Here is a 19,009-nt window from a genome sequence, read left to right on the forward strand (position 1 = left end):
ACCTTCTCTCATCTCATATTCCCTCCTTTCTTCTCTTCTCAACTTTTCTTTTTTCTCTTTCCTTCCCTACTTTGAATTATTCTCCTTTTCTGTGTTTTTCTTTTTACCTCAGCTGGTGCCTCCCTTCAGGCCTCAGGTGACGTCAGAGACGGACACCAGATACTTTGACGAGGAGTTCACGGCCCAGACCATCACAATCACTCCACCAGAGAAATGTGAGTCTCTTTTCTGTCTCTCTCTCTCTCTCTCTCTCTCTCTCTCTCTCTCTCTCTCTCTCTCTCTCTCTCTCTCTCTCTCTATCCCACACATGTACAGGCAAAACATTTAAACATCTCACTTTCAATTATTACGTATCTGTAAATATGGTCAGTGGAGAGAGGGATATAGAAATATTAGATTTGAGCTGTAGTGCTCAAAATGATTTCTGCATAGGATCAAATCTGTCCTCTTTAAAAATCTAAATGAATTGTCACTTTAATAATAGACAATGTATCAGTGCTCTTTCTTCAGGTGACATGTCTTGAATTAACCCAGGGAACAAATTGCTCAAAAAGTTGTTGCTGTTGTCTCTTTATTCAAGTGTCTATTGAATAAAGCTATTCACAGGCTTTTCTCTTTCTTTTTTAAATAAACACGTCATTTTCAAAACGATCGGCACTGAATTATGCATGAGAGGAACCGATGTGTTTTTCTCCGAGCTAATGTGTGGTTCCACTTGTTTTGTAGGTCGCACATCAGTTAGTTGGCAGCGAAATGCCACATCAAAGACACTCTCGCTGATTGAATTGTGCTCTGTTGAAATATATTCAGTCTGATAATGTACCATAACTTCAATGATGTGTAATTTTCAATGATATCCTGATATCAGAAAAATCAACCTAGCAACTCATCCGTTTCCTATTTGATTTTATGTATTGTATATTAAAATAAAAATGAGTGGTAACTAGTCAAGTCATTAGTTTCCTCTCAATCCACATTTTTCTGTAGTTGACGAAGACGGGATGGATTGTCTGGACAACGAGAGAAGGCCGCACTTCCCTCAGTTCTCCTACTCGGCCAGTGGACGCGAATGAACTGTCCATCAATGGCGACATCATCACAGCTGATCTCTGAGGTCATCAGTGTGGGACAGGAAGACCCACACACAGCTTTGGACTGACCCAGAAAGACCCTGACTTGAAGGACTTATTCCTTTTTTTCAACTCTACAGTCAGCTTCTTTTAATTTATTTTTTTAATTTTTATTTGTTTTATTATGAATCTCTTTTCTCAAAAAAAAAATTCTTCCAGGTAAAAGAAGAGTTTACTTTCTAATCCTGCACTGCAAACCCTTGGTGATCCGAACTGTGATGTGATCAGTTACTATGTAATGTCCCTTTAATGACAGGAGCATCACCGGTGGCCTGCTGTGCTTTGACATGTGTCTATCCTACCAATCTCACTGAAGGCTAAACCACTTCTGATCCAGTTAGACAAAACAGCTGATGCATTTTCTGAAGGAGACGTATTTTGTGGCTTCTTTGTCTGTATATGACTGGAGATAACAACTTTTGAAATCATTCAAACCCAAGGCTGCCGTTACCGGTTGTATCTCAGGCTTTTTAAAAGAACAGTCAGTTACTCAGACTCAAAGAATTTGAAAAATTCTCACATTTATAATTCTGGGGTTGATTGAGGAAGCAGTCGTCATCATCAGTGAGTAGAATCCTCCACACCTCATGTTGTCAAGCAGGATTTGACTCAGGTTTTGCTCAGTGCAATTCATTAATGTTGTTGCTGCTATATTTCAAATACAACCACATCTACTACAGGTACTACTCCTACTACTAAAACCCGGTGCTACACTTCTAGCTGCTGATCATTAGACAGGCGCCAGCAAACACATCGACCACATGTATTAACATCTATGCTTGTACAGCTTCCCAACAAGTGTTGCTACTGCTTCCCCTATTGTACTGCTACTGTAAGTTAATTTGATGATTGGATGTCATGTCTGAGTGTGTATGAGTGTGTGAGAGAGGGAGAGAAAGAGTGTGCGATGTACTATTATGGGTTTGTGTTCAAGAAGGCACCTCAAAGCACAGCAGTTCAGAAGGCTGAAGCTCTCCAAACTTGAGCTTTACTACGTTACCCAAAATGCAGTGCAAGGTGTAGTTGCTATATATATCAGTCACTACAGGGGTGAAAACGACAGTGAAAAACAGTCTGTTTGATTGTTTCCCTGGCTCCATTATATTTATCAACTCCAAGTCCCTCTTCTATCCAAAAAGGGAAAACAAAACGGTACTTTGTGTGGATGACGAAAAGCTTTACTGTGACATGCTGTTGTCATGGCTATGGGACACCACATGGCTGTACTTCTATGTCTCCATGCAGGTAAGGGAAACTGTAGCAGGGACATTTTCTCCACAGAGTAAAAAATGAGAAGAGAGAAAGACAGTAGAGTTGAAAAAATCTCTGAGAATGATAGGACATATTTATAATGTGATAAATGATGAGGTATTGAGGAGATTTCCTGTTTCCTTAGATTGTTATAAAGGAAGTTTAATAAGAGACATTATGTTCCGTGACGAGGTACACATCAAAGAGTTATATGGGATTACACCATTGATCACAGCATTGGCTCTAATATGTATAAGTTCTATTTATTGTTCTACTCATCGGTTTTATATTTAACTTTTTCTATTGTTATTACATTATTCTAGAAAACAAAACAAAAAATGTATTTCTTAGGGCTGAGAGGAAGAAAAAGGCACCTCAAGAAAAACAAAAATGGCTAAAGAATGTAGGAGCGAAAAGCAGAAAGCCTTCCTGCTCCATTGTTTATTTCAATGTTTTTTTGTGTTGTTTTGTGACCAAAATGTGACGGCCGAGAGGTGACAGAACACTTTAAAGACATGTGATGGTTAACGAAGAGCTTGAGGAAGATTGTAAAAAAAAAAAGTTTGGGACCTGCAAATGTATTTAATTAATCATATATTTAAATGTATCTGAATTCAGTATGATGCTCGTCTCAGCTGGATACTGTCCTCTTGTTTGTGAAGGCCGAGAATGGGGAGAAAGTTAAAGGGAGATAGGCGAAGTGGAAGTTGAGGAGAAAGAAAAATAAGTGCAGCACAGAAGTCTGAATGTAAAGCGGTAAGAATGGAAAAGATGCAATGTGTTGAGACAGAGTAGAGGAGAATTTTTAATGTAGGTTATTGTTTTCCTGTCAGTTCTATGAATTTTAAATGAGGACGAGCATTTTGGCCACGCTAAATTTACCTTTATTCTACGTGTGCTGTCATCTCTCTAGTCTGGACTTTATTCATTTGTGTATGTCATGTCTTCCAGTCTGACCAACTAAGTTTAAAAAATCCCCCTCAATTTCTGTCTTCAAAAAAAAGTAAGCCTTATGGTTTAGCTCAAAATCACCAGATGTGAGGAAATATATATATAAAAAAAAAAAAAAAATATTCTCATGTAGAAGACACCACTATGAATATCTGGATGACAGATTAAAGTTCAAAGAGAGCACCAGGGGATGTGCACTCATTAGGCATAGAAAACTGTAGGCTACTCCACTATATTTATTTAAATGTTTTTCGTTATTATCAATGATGGATAACTTGAATTTAGTTTCTATTTAATTTATTTGATGTCATTTTGTTTTGGAGTTTAGCAGTAAACGGGGTATTAGACGTGTTTTCACTCTGCAGTTTAAGTCATCAGACTTTGTTCTAAAAATAAATGCCTCTTTTTTTTCTTTACTGATTTTTCTTATGAAACACCTGTTTTTTCCACCGCTCCTGAGTCCATATGCTTTACTCTTGCACATCCATTAAATTGCTTTCTAGCTAGCAAAGGCGCTTTATGGCAGAAAGTATAAAAGGATGGCGCTGGCCTGCATGCTGTAGTCCTCCTCTGTCCGCAATATCAGTCCCTGAGTCAAAAGCAACTCTTATGAAGAATACTGTGCTGTGATCGATTGAGCTTGTCTGGCAGAGCCCTAAGCAGCCCAATGCCACCCAGCTGGCAGTGGCACCCTCGGACAGGCTCAAGCAAACGCTCCAAAGTATTTGGAAGGATTTCAGCTTTGATTTGACCCAGGTCTGCGAGCGACTGAGGAGTTCTAGCTGTATGCGCACGCTTGCCGCCAAAAAAATCATTAGATACCAGAGTTCATCAAATACCGCTTTGTAGCTTTGACCACAGCACTTTCACATCCATCACTTTTTAAACGTTTCGGAGGGAATCCGATTCAGCCCTGCTTTAAAGGAAGATTTTTTAAGCTTTTTTAAAAAGAATTTGAGTATTTTGTAAACCACATCTCCCCTCCACATACAGCCGATAGATTTGATGTTGCTCTTATGTTAGTGTTGGCAAGACCCGGGTGAGTACATCCCACATGCCAGAGAGGAGTCAATGCAGAGTGGGCTGTGAATCCCACTTGGTTACATTTTTAGTAAATTGGTCAGTCATCATTAAGTAAAATCCACTGATGTCACAGTCTCCTTCTCCTCTTGTTTTGAAAAGTTTTCCCTTTTTCAGTCCTCTTAAGACTCAACTTTATGTACTGGCAGCAACAATGGCGGATAGATATTAAAAAAGAGAAAGGAATTAAATTAAAGTTTCCAACTACTGTCAGCTTAGTAGTCATCTTCTTCATTGTGGGGTTTCCCTCAGAGGTTATGATCAATTGTGGGTTCGCCTCTGTAATTTAATTTTCACCAAACCGGTTTTAAACTGGACGCTGCCGTTCAGTTTAAGCCTCCTCACAGCTTATACTAGTGTGAATCGACAGTATGTGAGATATGTGACAATGCACTGGCAGTGTTCACTCTTAAAGCTGCTGCTGTTTGTACTGTACATCTGTCACACAACAGATCTGACTCCAATCGTATTTGAATAATATGTAAAATCCTGTCAAAGACCTCGGCTGCCCTTTGTTGATCTCGCCTGCTCTCAGCCTGGCGTTCAACACAGATAATAAGTTAACGGCTCCGGCGTTTTGGAAGGATTTCTGAAAGTATTAGACCTCATGTCTGCGTCAGAATTCCTCCCATGTAGTCTCTCCAGTGTTCCTTCATTGTGATTATTAACATGAACAAGCATGAGATGCATTTATTTATAAACAGCAAACAAAAAACGGCAAACATGTACAAATATTACAAAGTGTAATTGAGTTTTCATTTCATGTCTACGTCTATCTACTGTAGCTTTACAGGTGTGTGACACTTCCCTGGACAGCTGCCAGCTGTTTCCCTGTTACAGTGACGTGGTCTCTGCTCTACCACCTGTCAGTGGAGCAGAGACACTGGGGGGAAACCCAGCAGATCCATCAAACAGCCTTTTTCTGTCCCTCATGCTGTTAGGATGCAGTGCTGCTGCTGGCCAGTGAGGCCGCGAGGATGTGAAAACAACAAATTACCATCAACATGAAGCTGTTTTTTTTACACTGTACATCCTTAGTATTTTTACACATAAAATGTATATGATAGGGATGCACATTATTTTCCTTCTTACAGACAGCTTCAATAAAGCACTATGTCAATCTGCTGCGGTGGCCTCCACTTGTTTGCTTTGTGGGTACAGATGTATTCTCTTCTGAACTATCAGATGTTAAAAATTAAACCAGAAATATTCGTAAAAAAATTACACAAACGTACAAACATAATTTGTTTTAGAAAAACAATAAATGTTTAGTTAAATGAGTATTTAGTCCCTGAAGCTCGACTTTTAAACAGTAAAAAAATATATAAAATGACAAACAATGTTTTAAAAGATGTCCTATACACCAGTACCTTCCTAGTTACTTCCTATTTCTAAATGGAAAAATATAAAATGTAAACCTCATTTTAAGTCTCTGTAAAAAACTGTTTCAGTTAGCTTGGATGTTTTCACAGTGAGAAATCTCCTGTTGACAAAAAAAAAGTAAGGGACACCAGCAGGACGGTCTCATGAGGACAGAGCATCAACTCGTCTTGTGTTCGGGAGCTAGAAAGACACAGATGCAAACAACATTTAATAAAACCAATATCTAAACGTAAGACCGACATATTTGACGATAAATCAGAGCAGAAAACCGACAGACGACTTTGTTTTTCACCAATTTCAGAAGTGGACAGAATCACTTGGTCATGGAGGGAAAATCCACCCTCACTAATTCATGAAGTAACACAACAGTGAGTCATGCAAATGTGTGTGTATGTGTGTGTGTGTGTGTACCTCCATGTGTAGGCCCTGCATCTCCTCACTGAGTGTGTTTCTCTCCTGCATCATCTGGTTCTGTTTGGCCAGCAGCTCACACACCTGCTGCGCGCTGCTCTGACAGTGACGGTCCAACTGCTGCAGTCTGCAAAACACACACACACACACAAAATATTGACTGCAACTGTGTGAGAGGAAAGAACCCTCCTGGCTGATATAAAAACCAAATCATGTTAATGTAAATATTGGAAGAGTGCTGGTTCCACAAAGAGCTCTTTTCATATCACTGGACTTTGTGTTGATGGAGCGACAACACTGTTTACATGAGTGTGACGGCAGTGTTTGTTTGTTTATTAAGAGTGAAGACGAGGAGCTGAAAAGGTAGTGATGCTCTGAATCAATATGGGACAGTGCTGCTGACGCTAATCAATGCATCTGATTAGGGCTGTGACTAACTTTCATTAAAGGATCAACCTGCAGATGATTTTTCCTCAATAAATAGTCTCGAAACTGTCCGTTTCAATTTCCACAGCCCAAAACCATCAGTTTACTCCTTGAACATCTTAAGGCGTCAGTGCATGTTAGCTCTTATTTATACTTTTTGAATAAAGAATTGGTTTCCAGATAGAATAATCAGATAATTTATTCAGTTTTTGTTATTTTAATTCTTCTTTTAAAATCAGTTAAAGTTGGATTAATGCGTCTCTACTGAAAAGCAGAAGTGCACTTGTTTATTATAGGTACGTCGTACTGGGGTAAACTAATATAGTAATGTATAATAATTTATCAGAGTGTTCAACTGAGTACATCAACACATACTATTGTAGATGTCCTGGTTTGAAATACATCAATAGTTCTGCTACATTAATACTTAGTGATATATATTTTTTTTTTTATTCTCTTATGTTGCGTTTCTTTGAAAGGTTGGATATTTTCTTTCTCTTTGGTAGGATGAGGAAGTTTTTTCTTGTGTTTTATGAGCTTTTAATGTAAAATCTCAATTTCAAAAATAGCCCCAGCTGATAAATGTGTAAAAGGAATGAGTTGAAGTACCTCATAATAGAGCTGTTAAGCGGAAGTGGCGGAATTACGGGGCATGGGACCTCTCGGCTGAAAAAAAATTAATGGGAGTCTATGGAAAGTAATCTACTATTTTCTGGTCCCAGTCATTAAATGCCTTGGATTACATATATGTTTTGTATGGGTCTAAATGATAATTTTTCATGTGAAGAGTTTGACGGTATTTTGTATGATTATTCGTCTAACGGCTTTTGAAAAAATGTTACGAGAACAACTACAAGTCTTGTCGCCTCTGTGACGTCACCTCAACACATTCCCTCCACTTCTCGACTGACAGTGCTAATGCTAATGCTAATGGCTGGCGTGGACAACGCCAACAATCTCCCCACTCGAGAAATTGAAACTCTCCACATGTCCACTTGTGTAGTGGTTTTCGCCACGCTGAAGACTTTTGTCTTGTCATTGAAAGAAGGCGGTAAAGTGCATTAAAGACACAGCCATGTTTCTGAGCTAAGCGGGTGCGAGTGGTGGTGACGTATATCATAAGTGTCAAGAGCAGCGAAGAGCTGTAGTCCACAAAAGCGCTCTGCACAAAACCTGACCGTATCCAGCTTCTACTCGCTAAATTGTTCCATTCTTTGCACGAAAAAATACCAACTAAATCCATACAAAACATATGTGTAATCGAAGGCATTTCATGACTGGGACCAGAAAATAATAAATTTCTTTCCATTGACTACCGTTGTAATTTTTCGAGCCGAGAGGTCCCATGTCCCGGAAGTAAGCCACTTCCGCTTAACAGCTCTATTGGATTCAAGCACTGAACTTGAGTGTTTTTACTTTGTTACTTTCCATCATTAAATGTGATATGAACTGTACATGAACTGTACATGGAGGTGTCAATCAATTGATCAAACTGCTCATCGTTGTATTACATCACCATATCGTCTGAACAAAGGAGCAGGTTAACAGTCCGCTGAGAAAGTTGTGAGTGCAGTTATGAAGCAAAGTGATGAACATTACTGGGACGTCCCAATTAGTGTGTCCGCTGTGACGGAGCCGCTGCTGCACACAGTGAACTCTTTCACTGCACACTGGGAGTACAAACCGTGTGTGTGTGTGTGTGTGTGTGTGTGTGTGTGTGTGTGTGTGTGTGTGTGTGTGTGTGTGTGTGTGTGTGTGGGGAGGTGGTGTTTTCCAGCTGGGGTTGAGGCTGTATGAATGCTCTGTGTGTTGACAATGTTTGTGGGTGGAGGTGGAATGTCTGTTAAAAGATTTCCCACCAGCAGACCATTATTTCATCCATTCAGTTTGTCAGTTATCCCCTCTCCTAGTGCAGCGGTGAACCCATTCTCACACACACACACGCACACACACACACACACACACACACACACACACACACACACACACACACACACACACACACACACACCCTGATAATGAGACAGAGGAAACGCTCAGCGATGGCATCCACATTTGCATACTCAACCAGTCATCCATATTTCCATCTCACACACACTCAGCTTACACCCTAACGACCTAATATAGATTAACCTAGAGCAGCTAATACAGTAAATGTGTGGACCATTCAGCATTAACAATCTAATAGTATCATATACAGTACTTTTACATGCACTTATTTTCGTTGTAACTGTTACAATGACAAGATATTCATTCATTCATTCATACTTTAAGTACATTTTGCTGAAAACACTTCTGTAATTTTACTTCAGTATGAAATGCTTGTATTGTGGCATCATAACAGTGTCATTGGTTCCCAACCTGTGGATCGGGACCCTCAATATGGGCCACAAAAACCGTTTGAGGATTAGTGAGATGAAGTTAGGAATGAGTACACGAGAGTTTAGCGTCTTAAGGCCTCAAAAGACAATGTTTGGTTAAACTGCTCAGAGCTCATATGAGTGTCCTTGGATAGAAAATATCACAATCCAAAAAGCTTTGAAAACCGCTTCACTATGCACCGACATGAAATATCATTGAGTTCTTCACTTTGGCTGTCACTGTTCGAACAGGTTCAGACCACGACAAGCGAGACAGGAACGATGGCTGTAAGAAAGAAGAGGAGGAGGATGATGAACAGAGTAGTGGCCCAGGGGCAGAGAGAGGTAGCTGGAGGGGTGGGGGGCAGATGCCCCTGCCCTGCTGGTCATGTTGGCAGTGGTAGTGGCTGTCTGCCTGTGACAGACGGGGGAGGCCAACATCCCAACTCCCCTCCACAATCTGCTCCCTGCTCTCTCCCCCCACCCCTCTCCATGTTGTCCTCACTCTGCCCTGCACCATCTCCCTTTCCACTGCAGGGTTTAAGCTCGCTCCTAGCCTAGCCCCTCTTTGTCGCAAACTCCCCTCCTACTCCACCACCTCCATTAATATCATCATTGTCAACTTCCTTAGAATCCTTTTACATCAACCATCAGTCCCTGCTAACACTTACCCAGCTATAACATCCATCCAGACTTGAAGGCCAGCTGGGAGGTTTACCTCGGACCTGGAGGCCCGAGTGGGGATGACTCCCTGCCATGGTGTCCCAACAGTCGGATGCCAAGCTGTCCTAAACAGCTAATTCTTCTCTTCCCTTCCCTCCTCTACTCCCACTCTCCCTCCTAACAGCACGACACAGCAGACCACCACCACGTCTCAAACACACACACACACACACACACACACACACACACACACACACACACACACACACACACACACACACACACACACACACACACACACACACAAACACAGAGAGAAAGTACTCTGCTGTGGTGAGCAAAGACACAAGATACACCCACAGCCGAGTGGAGGAGATATCAGCAGTGGACCTAAAGGTCAGGAACAGATCCTGTTGTTCTGAAGTTGTAAATGTTTGATGAGGAAAGGGTTGAGAGCGTGTCGGATGAATGCCTTTAGCTCCACACCACCAAACTAATCGGGAGTCGTGCTGAGGAACTGCCAGTCCCTTATCCAATCACAGCCGCAATTAAATTATTTTTGATCAATAAAAAAAATCTGCAAATGAGAACAAGAATTTAAGTCCAAACACAAGAGCTTTCACACATATTAGTCTGACAGTCTGTGAGCTGAACATGAAGCCAGTAAATCAGTTGGTCAGGTCGTGGCCTGAGATCTTTAAAGCGGCTGCAGGTTGTAAGCTGAAGGTTTATGTAATGCAGCAAGTGAAGCTTTAACCCTGGATCAAACAAATACACACACACACTCAGTTTGTCTGGCCAGAGAGCCGCCAACTTCTGGCTTCGTTATACAACGCACACACTCTCTCTAATCCACTCCTCGTCTCACCTTGTATACCCTTCCTCAGAGGGGGAATAGGGGGATGTGTGTGTGTGTGTGTGTGTGTGTGTGTGTGTGTGTGTGTGTGTGTGTGTGTGTGTGTGTGTGTGTGTGTGTGTGTGTGTGTGTGTGTGTGTGTGTGTGTGTGTGTGTGTGTGTGTGTGTGTGTGTGTGATTAAGGCAGCGCTCCATCCAGCAGCTAAAGCAGCAAATCCAATAACTGGCCTCTATCGACTGGCACACTCATTAATTAGGGCTTAATACGGCTTAATGCTCGGGCACTGCCCTGCACTAACACACACACACACACACACACACAGCCGGCTGGCTCGCCTCTGCACGCTGCCTGGAAGTGGTGAGGAAGGGAGGAAGGAAGCTTGGATGGATCCATGGATGGAGCGATGCCGAGACAGATAAACGGATTGTTTAGGTGAAGGGGATCTGCAGCAGGCTGAGAAATGAAGGCTGACAGGTTGTGGTGTGAGGGGTGAAGAGCAGGACAGAGTGAAAGAGGGAAGAGGAAAACAAAAGAGGTGCAATGCTCCAGCCGTCCCCTCCCTGCCGCATGCTGCTGGCCTGGGCTGAGGACTGATGGGAGCTTTGTAGTGGTGATGGGGGTTCCAGCAGGGGAGCCACTGACCTGGTGAAAGGACACCACCTGCTGGATCCCACAATTAACCCACACACCACAAATAAACACCTACACTTAAACAATTCCTCATTTGTCTTTGAGAAAAAATACCTGAAATGGCTTACAGAGCACTGGTGAAAGTGAGTGTGTATTTTTTTCTCTCCAACAGGCATAATAAAAGCAAGTTTTGCTGGGAGGCAGTTTTGCAGTAATTTCCCCTGACAGCTCGATAATCAAACTCTGCTCACAATCTGCACCTCGAACCAGCGCACTCTCTATTGACTGCTGCTACTAAAGAGATTAATTACAACACACACACGCAGACACAGTTACCTCTCTGCGGTATACATCAGTCGTAGCCCACAGCTAGTGTCGAAACTCTGCTGTGTGTGTGTCTTCGTCTGTGTTTGCATATTTATTTACAGGTGGGAGCATATGTCCTAAAGGCACGGTCCAAAGGGAAAGTGCTAACGTCATGTTAGAGAAACAGAGAGACACTAATAGAAAAGAAAAAAAATAAGATCTGGAAGCACCGTTCAGGCCTGTCATTCAACAGCCCCCGTGTGAGTGTGCGCGCGTTTGTATTACTAAACAAATCCGTGCATGGAGCATGGCATGAAAGAAAATATTTATTGGACAGTGCATACATTATAAAAATGACGTTCTCTGTGTATTTCCAAAAATAATTGCTCGGCGTGGATTACACTGAGAGACTTCATGAGATTAAGGATGGAGTAAAAAAATTTTGAGGACGAGGAAAGAAGGAACATCTCAGTGTGAAGATAAATGTGGGTTGTAATTAAAAACACACACTCGCAAAACAGGTAAAAGCGTAAATGTCACCCTAAAAGGTAAAAAGATACTGAAAAATATTAACTTCAACGCACTGTTAAATTCAACTGAGTGTGTGTGAAGGGGGCCTAGGGGGCAAAGAATCCAGGCACACAGCCTTGGCTTGCCTGGTTACAACAACACAGCCAGGGGCATGAAGGCTGCAGCTGCCACACACACACACACACACACACACACACACACACACACAGACACACACACACACACACAAAACCATATTTCGCCCAATCCCAGGCCCACCATTACCACCCTCACACCTCAGCGCTCAAGCTAAATCTTGGCTGGCACAAAACTGCACTCAAGAATGTGTGTGTGTGTGTGTGTGTGTGTGTGTGTGTGTGTGTGTGTGTGTGTGTGCGCCCGCAAGCCTTGCCCCTATCCCCTCCACCAACCTGTCATGCCAGTTGTTGCTCTTGCTAACATGCACATTTGACAGTGGAACACTATCGCTGACACTGTGTTTTGATCAGGATCCTCTCATTTCAAACCATTTAACGTGTGGCACTGTGTTTGCCGTTCCAACTGATGGATCAATTTTCAAATAAATCTGTGGTGAGAAATTCATGTAATTGTTTTGCCAACTAAGAACTGATAGTTTGTGTTTCAATAATGTCTTTTCCGTTTGTATTCATTGTATTTTGTTGCTCTTGTGTTTGTGCCATGCTTCCTGCTTGACATTTGGTGCTAAATGCTTTTGTTTTGAAAAGAGCCATACAGTTAGCAGTGTCACCAAAATCTTTACTTATTTATTTACAGATTTAAAGTCTGAAGCTGATGCTGATTGATGTGAAGGAAACGTATTTTAATGGCAATTTGATTAAGCAAGAATTAAAAAAAACATTTGTTATGTTTCTTATGTTTTCACCCATTTACTACCGATATATTGTCATTTACATGCATTACTGCTGCATTTTCCAAAGTGTTCAACTGCGTTTAAAAAAGTGTAGTTGAAAATTCAAATTCAAAATGTAATCACATTTTAATTCCAGTGGTTGATTTATATTTTATGGAGCATTTAAAATTCTAAAGCATGATCGTATCATTTTGAACTATTTCACTAATTATAGTTTGAAGATGATTTCATACTAAATATAATGGAAAAAAGCTTTGCGCATATTCCAAAATATCTGAAAGATATTTCTTTAGGCCTGTAATATTACAAATGTCACTTTGCAGCTCATGACCTAAAGCTCTTTAAAAATGGCAACTTCTATCTTCTCTTGCTTATTATTTATTTGGTGGTAATTACAGAAGTCTACATTCATCCAGAGGACAGAGAGACTGGCTTTGTAACATCAAGCTAAATGTAGATCTGTCTTTTCAGCTGTCTAAATGAAAGGATATTAACATTAAAGTGAGAAAGGAATAAAGAGATTAAAATGAAAAGGTGTGAAGGTGGTATACAATATGATGAAAGTTGGTCTCTGGGCTGGCGAGACCTGTTCAAGGCCAGGTTGAACTAAAAAGTCTCAAATAAAATGTCCTTGGCAAGAGAGAAATATTCATATTGACTTCAAAAAAATGATAGATGAGCACAGAAGTCATATCTGCTTTCATTTCATCAGTGCATTAACAGAGGTTCCAGTGCCGCTGCAGGCTGTTATAATCATCTATTCAAAGCCAAAGTGCTTGCTGCCGTGAGGCCTGCTGACTCTTTTAAAGTCTTGTGTTTGCTTTCCAGGCATTAAAGTGTTTACGCGGGTTGTTGCTTTTAACATTTCCAAAGAGGGGGGAAGGTGTTTCTGCACTAGTTTTCTAGTTGTAGTTTTATGAAGTAGTGTTAGCGAGTGTCACTGACTGGGGCCGGGGATGTGACGCTTTGCACAGTTAACGCTCCAGCTTGCAAGCCCCTGGCTACAGCCCGACATCTGAGCTGCAAATCTGTGTGTGTGTGTGTGTGTGTGTGTGTGTGTGTGTGTGTGTGTGTGATAGAGCTGTAAAGCCACCGTTTGACAATGCTCTTTCAGCAGGCCGCCCTGCAGTTGCTCCCGGCTACAGAAGCCAGCTGGGCAATGCAGAGACAGAGACGATGACAGGATGAGAATAGGAGGAGAGGAGGATGAAGGAGAAGAGAGGACGACTGAACAGCGCCATCCGGAGGAAAGAGCAGGAGCATGACGGAGAAACGGAAATAATCTACAGTGGACTCAACTGTCCCTCAGCGCAGTTCAGATGTGAAAACCATGTATATATTGTACATCCAGTCAATAATATTAAAAGCAGTGGGATAAAATACTGTATATATATTTTGACAAATTGCTCAGAAATTTGCATTAGTCATTGTAACACATTATTTATCTTTTTTTTTCATGTCAAAAACAGCCGATAAATAAAGGTGTGATTTAAAAAAGTTTGGGGGGGGGATGGGGGGAGTACTGTTAAAATAATCTGATAATCTGATAAAAATCATGTGTAAGAGTGTAAACACAGCACCTCACACTGGGCCCTCTTTATTGTCTCTATCCCTGATTTCTTCACATATTTTAATCATCTCTGTATCTCTCTATCTCTAGGTACCGCTCACATCACACACAGTTGCAAATCATTACACGCACACGCACACACACACACACACACACACACACACACACACACACACACACACAGTCACAAGAGAAAAATGAAAGCTGTCTTGCTTCTTCTGCCCAGCCTCTGCCAACTTAATTTGCAAATGAAAAGTTTTGCATGGAGCGTCCTTTTGCTTCTGGGGCATGGCAGTACACTATGTATTTGGGGAAGGGGGTGAGAAGAGGGTATGACAGAGGGTATGACAGAGGGTGTGTGTGTGTGTGTGTGTGTGTGTGTGTGTGTGTGTGTGTGTGTGTGTGTGTGTGTGTGTGTGTGTGTGTGTGTGTGTGTGTGTGTGGCAGGAACCCAGATGAAGCAGCCCTCGCCCGGGGCTTGCTGTCCGCCCGCGGTAGCAGCAAGCCTGTTCCTTCTTCCCCAGCCCGCCACGACCATTTGTTCCATTAACCAATCTCCTGGAGCCTCTGGTGCAAACACACACACACACACACACTCACTCACAGGCATACATACTTCAACAACTGCTTGCACAGCTCATACCACACATGGCCCTCCATCCCTCTGCCATCCTTCGCTCCATCCTTCCCTCCCTCCTCTGCTCTCCTCCAGACGCACGCACCATCTTTCTTGGAGGAGGCCATATGGCCCAGTGAAGCCTGTGGATCTACAGGCACATCTGCGTATATGTTGCTGCTCTCCTTAAAGGGTTGCACAGTGGGCTGTAAGCTCACATAAACACTCACACAACCAAGCAGTACATGCACACCCACACTAATGGCTGACAACCACACTCTGCTGTCACTATGTGTGGTTTAGCAAATGTTGGTGTTATGTTTGTCTGTGCATGCGTGCGTATGTGTGCGTGTGCGTGTGTGTGTGTGTGTGTGTGTGTGTGTCCTCAGTGTGTAGATGCATAGTGATAATTGGTGAAACAGCCTGCGAGCAGCTGTGAGACGATAAAAGGTTGTGTGGTGTTTGGTTCAGAACGCGGTGTGGAGGAGGAAAGGAGAAGGAGGAAAGTGGAAAAATAGGAGAAGGGCAGTGAGGAAGACATCAGTGTGATGGACAGTTTCACATCTTTTTCTACTCATATGAACTAAACCCTCAACAGGAAATATTTAAAGGAGCTGTTCACAAGCTTTCAAAATATTTATCACTAGGTTGTCTCTTCACCAGGGCTTTCATTAACCTCGTTATTGTCTCTCTCCTAACTGATTGACAATGAGGTTTTTGATTTAGACAGAATTCTATTAAAAATTGAAACTGCTTAAAGAAATTCACATGATGGCCAGTTCAAATTCATTGAAAAGTAACAGAATTTTTTTTTTAGTTGTGCTAAAAGATATTTGCTTTAGTTACACGCATCCATTCCCCGCATTTTTTCTGTATGCCTTTGTAATTTGGTTGCTGATTCTACAGTCTGATATTTGAGCTGTCTCACAATCATAATTGCACTCACTGAGAAACAAGCCATCATCATTGTAAACCACTGTCAAGTTTACAGAGTGTGATCATGTGTTCATTTTTCCTCAGCACCAGAAAATTGCATGAGAATTACATAAAATGTCAGCAATCAAATTAAGATTCTGGGAAATAAAGTCGCAGAGGGTTTGAAGAGTTCAAATGAAATGAATGCTGCAAATATTTACAGTAAAAAATTATCGTATAATCTGGAAATATTTCATTAAAATAAATGTATAATAATCTTTAAACAAATTACAGTAACTGGCTCTGCATCTTCCCTCACTCTGTGCTCTCCTGCTCATCTCTCCACCCTTCATTCTATCCCTTCATTTTCCAGGCCTGTAAAAAAGAAAAGAAAAAAAGACACAGCTATAGAGAAATAAATAATGAAGTGGGTGAAGCAAAACATTGTGTGCTAAAACCCCTGTGTAGTTTGGCAATCAGCGTGTCCATGTAAAAATAAATCAAGCTGATTTTCCAAATGTTTTTTGTGCGTGGTTGCGCTGTTGCCGCTCTTCGCAGCACAGATTGCAGGCTGATGGAGAGGCTGTCGGGGAGGGGCGGGGCGCTGGATATAGAAGCCACTAGCGCATTGAGCTTGTTAACACGTACACCGTAAACCCCCGAGTGGCACGGCAGGGCGCACAATGAGCGCCCAGGGCCTGCAGGGAACGACTAACATATACCCGATGTATGCACGCAGACACACACAGACTGTTGGGAAAAATGCATGAATTTCAGTGCGAGATCAGAAGAATATAAGAGACTGACGTGGCGCTTATAAAAAAAAATATGCATGTGGACATACTAAATGGACGTCTACAGTTCGTAGGTTTAGAGACTTATTTAGACATCACAGGCTGCATTAAATCACCCATAAACATCATGGATCTCATTTTTTAATATTTGTTTTAGCTATAACAAAAAATTATAAGAATATATTGGTGGCAAGTTTTCAAGTTCTGGCCCCAGAGTACGCTCAGTACCAAAAATAAACACTGAGAAAACCAGTACCAGCTGCGATGTGGATCATCGTAAACGTGAGTCATACTTCTCTCGCCCTCCTTGTATCTCTGTACTGTGCCTACTTACAATACATCACACACACAATGCCAAAAATACATGTACTAACTGCTCAAAACTAAGAAATGCATTCCCAAACAAAGACGCTTTTTTTCTTCCAAAAGAATTATCTCGAAAAAAGAAGTTAAGATCAGAATGCAAAAATGTGGTCAAGCGGCTTAGTACTCACAAAAAGTGACCTCATGTAGAACTCAGACTCCAGAGTTTTTTTTTTTTTTAAATATCAGGAGGATTCATCAACCAAGTAAGTGTCAAAAGCAGAAAATAAAACTCAATAAATGCCAAGAGTGATTATCGTGGTTCATTTGGGAGAGGAGAGAAGTTAGGTGCCAACTTCCCAGCCAATCCACTTTTGGCAGCCAGATTCCGACTCTGCTAAACCTCCTGAGAACATGCAATAGCGAACCCCTACACACACACACACATAAAAATACCACCACAACATATGCGTGGAAACATACAGAATATTCATACTTCACACTTCTTCCTGACAACTTAAAATTGTTTTTTCTTTCTAGGAAACACACAGAAAGAGTCACACACAAGCAGGAGACAGCTGTGACTTGGTAAACTTTGTATTTTTTTTTGGCACCGTCTGACTGTCGACAGGTTAACACCGGTGGGTGGTAGACAATATGTAGTGTCAGTGATGGAGCAGGAGAACAGGGTGCGAGAGAGAGAGAGAGAGTGTGTGTGTGTGTGTGTGTGTGTGTGTGTGTGTGTGTGTGTGTGTGTGTGTGTGTGTGTGTGTGTGTGTGTGTGTGTGTGTGTGTGTGTGTGTGTGTGTGTGTGTGTGTGTGTGTGTGTGTTTTTTTGTGTAAGAGGAAGGTGGAGTTGGGAGGGGAGGGAGGGAGGGAGGGTGCTGCAGAGTGGGGAAACAACACCCACACACCCTCACCCACATTGGCAGAGCCAGGCTGTATGCCAGGCGCCCTGTGGAGACACTCACCAACTGGGCTCCACACTTAGTGAGGGAAGAGAGACCCCCACTTTGGGCACATACACACACACACACACACACACACACACACACACACACACACACATCTTCATTGTCGATTAATCTGATGATTATTTTTCTGACTAATCAATTCATCGTTTGGTCCATAAAATACAAAAAGAACATCAGAACTTTGCAAAGCCCAAGTTGGCATCATTAACATTGCTTGTCTTGTCCATTCAACAGTCCAAAATCCAAAGAGTTTGGATCTAGCTACAGAAACTTTAAATAACAGAATAGTTTGATGTGAAAACTGCTTTATGTCACTGCACAGACAGCAGGCCTTCTCTTTAAGAAGGCCTGCTGAAGCAATAGAAAAGATAAAAATAATAAAAAAATAAAACGTACTTTGTGAGCAATCTCCAGCAAGGCTGCTGTTATTATTTAAAAATATAAAAAAATCACCTTATTGATTCATGCCTGAAAATACACTCAGGATACATAATCTTAAGGTATTGGTGCCAGTTTTTCATTAAATTAAGTGTAGTAGTTCTGAGTGGGCTCAAACATTACTAGAACCTAACCTTCTTGACTGAGGAACCAAAAAATCATAATATATATCTAATAAAAGTAAACAATACAAACATCTCCTTAAGATGGACCAAATAACTCAAAAACATTTGATAAAGGTGAATATATGGAGTGTGCAGCTGTGAGTGTATCTTTGCGTACCTGTCCTTCATGCGTTGGTGCATGCGGCCGTGCTGGACACACTGTTCCTCCATGTCGGAGCAGCGAGCTCTCAGACTCTTTACTGTCTCCTCCAGGTGCTGCTTCTCCAGGGCCAGCTGCTCCATCTCACTTCTGCACACACACACGCACACACACACACGCATGCACGCACACGCACACGCACGCACACACACACACACACACACACACACACACACACACACACACACACACACACACACACACACACACACACACACACACACA

The 19,009-nt window shown here is 41.8% G+C and overlaps 2 protein-coding genes across 2 annotated transcripts in view; one reads left to right on the top strand and one right to left on the bottom strand.

Moving 5' to 3' along the window:
• akt3a (v-akt murine thymoma viral oncogene homolog 3a) overlaps positions 1-3,515 on the top strand; it is a 43,269-nt gene extending 39,754 nt beyond the window's left edge. The window contains exons 12-13 of the mRNA XM_080037061.1: positions 113-215; positions 988-3,515. Of these exons, the coding sequence (XP_079893187.1) occupies positions 113-215; positions 988-1,073 (189 nt within the window). The 3' untranslated portion in view covers positions 1,074-3,515. The remainder of the gene's footprint in view (positions 1-112; positions 216-987) is intronic.
• A 1,696-nt stretch (positions 3,516-5,211) lies between these two features.
• The window catches only part of sdccag8 (SHH signaling and ciliogenesis regulator sdccag8), a 42,008-nt gene continuing 28,210 nt past the window's right edge, over positions 5,212-19,009 (bottom strand). Inside the window, exons 16-18 of the mRNA XM_080036290.1 lie at positions 18,743-18,874; positions 6,207-6,333; positions 5,212-5,975 (exon numbers count right to left, since the gene is read on the bottom strand). Of these exons, the coding sequence (XP_079892416.1) occupies positions 5,937-5,975; positions 6,207-6,333; positions 18,743-18,874 (298 nt within the window). The 3' untranslated portion in view covers positions 5,212-5,936. The remainder of the gene's footprint in view (positions 5,976-6,206; positions 6,334-18,742; positions 18,875-19,009) is intronic.

This window comes from Ammodytes marinus (genome assembly GCF_949987685.1).
Source record: "Ammodytes marinus genome assembly, chromosome: 11".
Classification (NCBI taxonomy): Eukaryota; Metazoa; Chordata; class Actinopteri; order Uranoscopiformes; family Ammodytidae; genus Ammodytes; species Ammodytes marinus.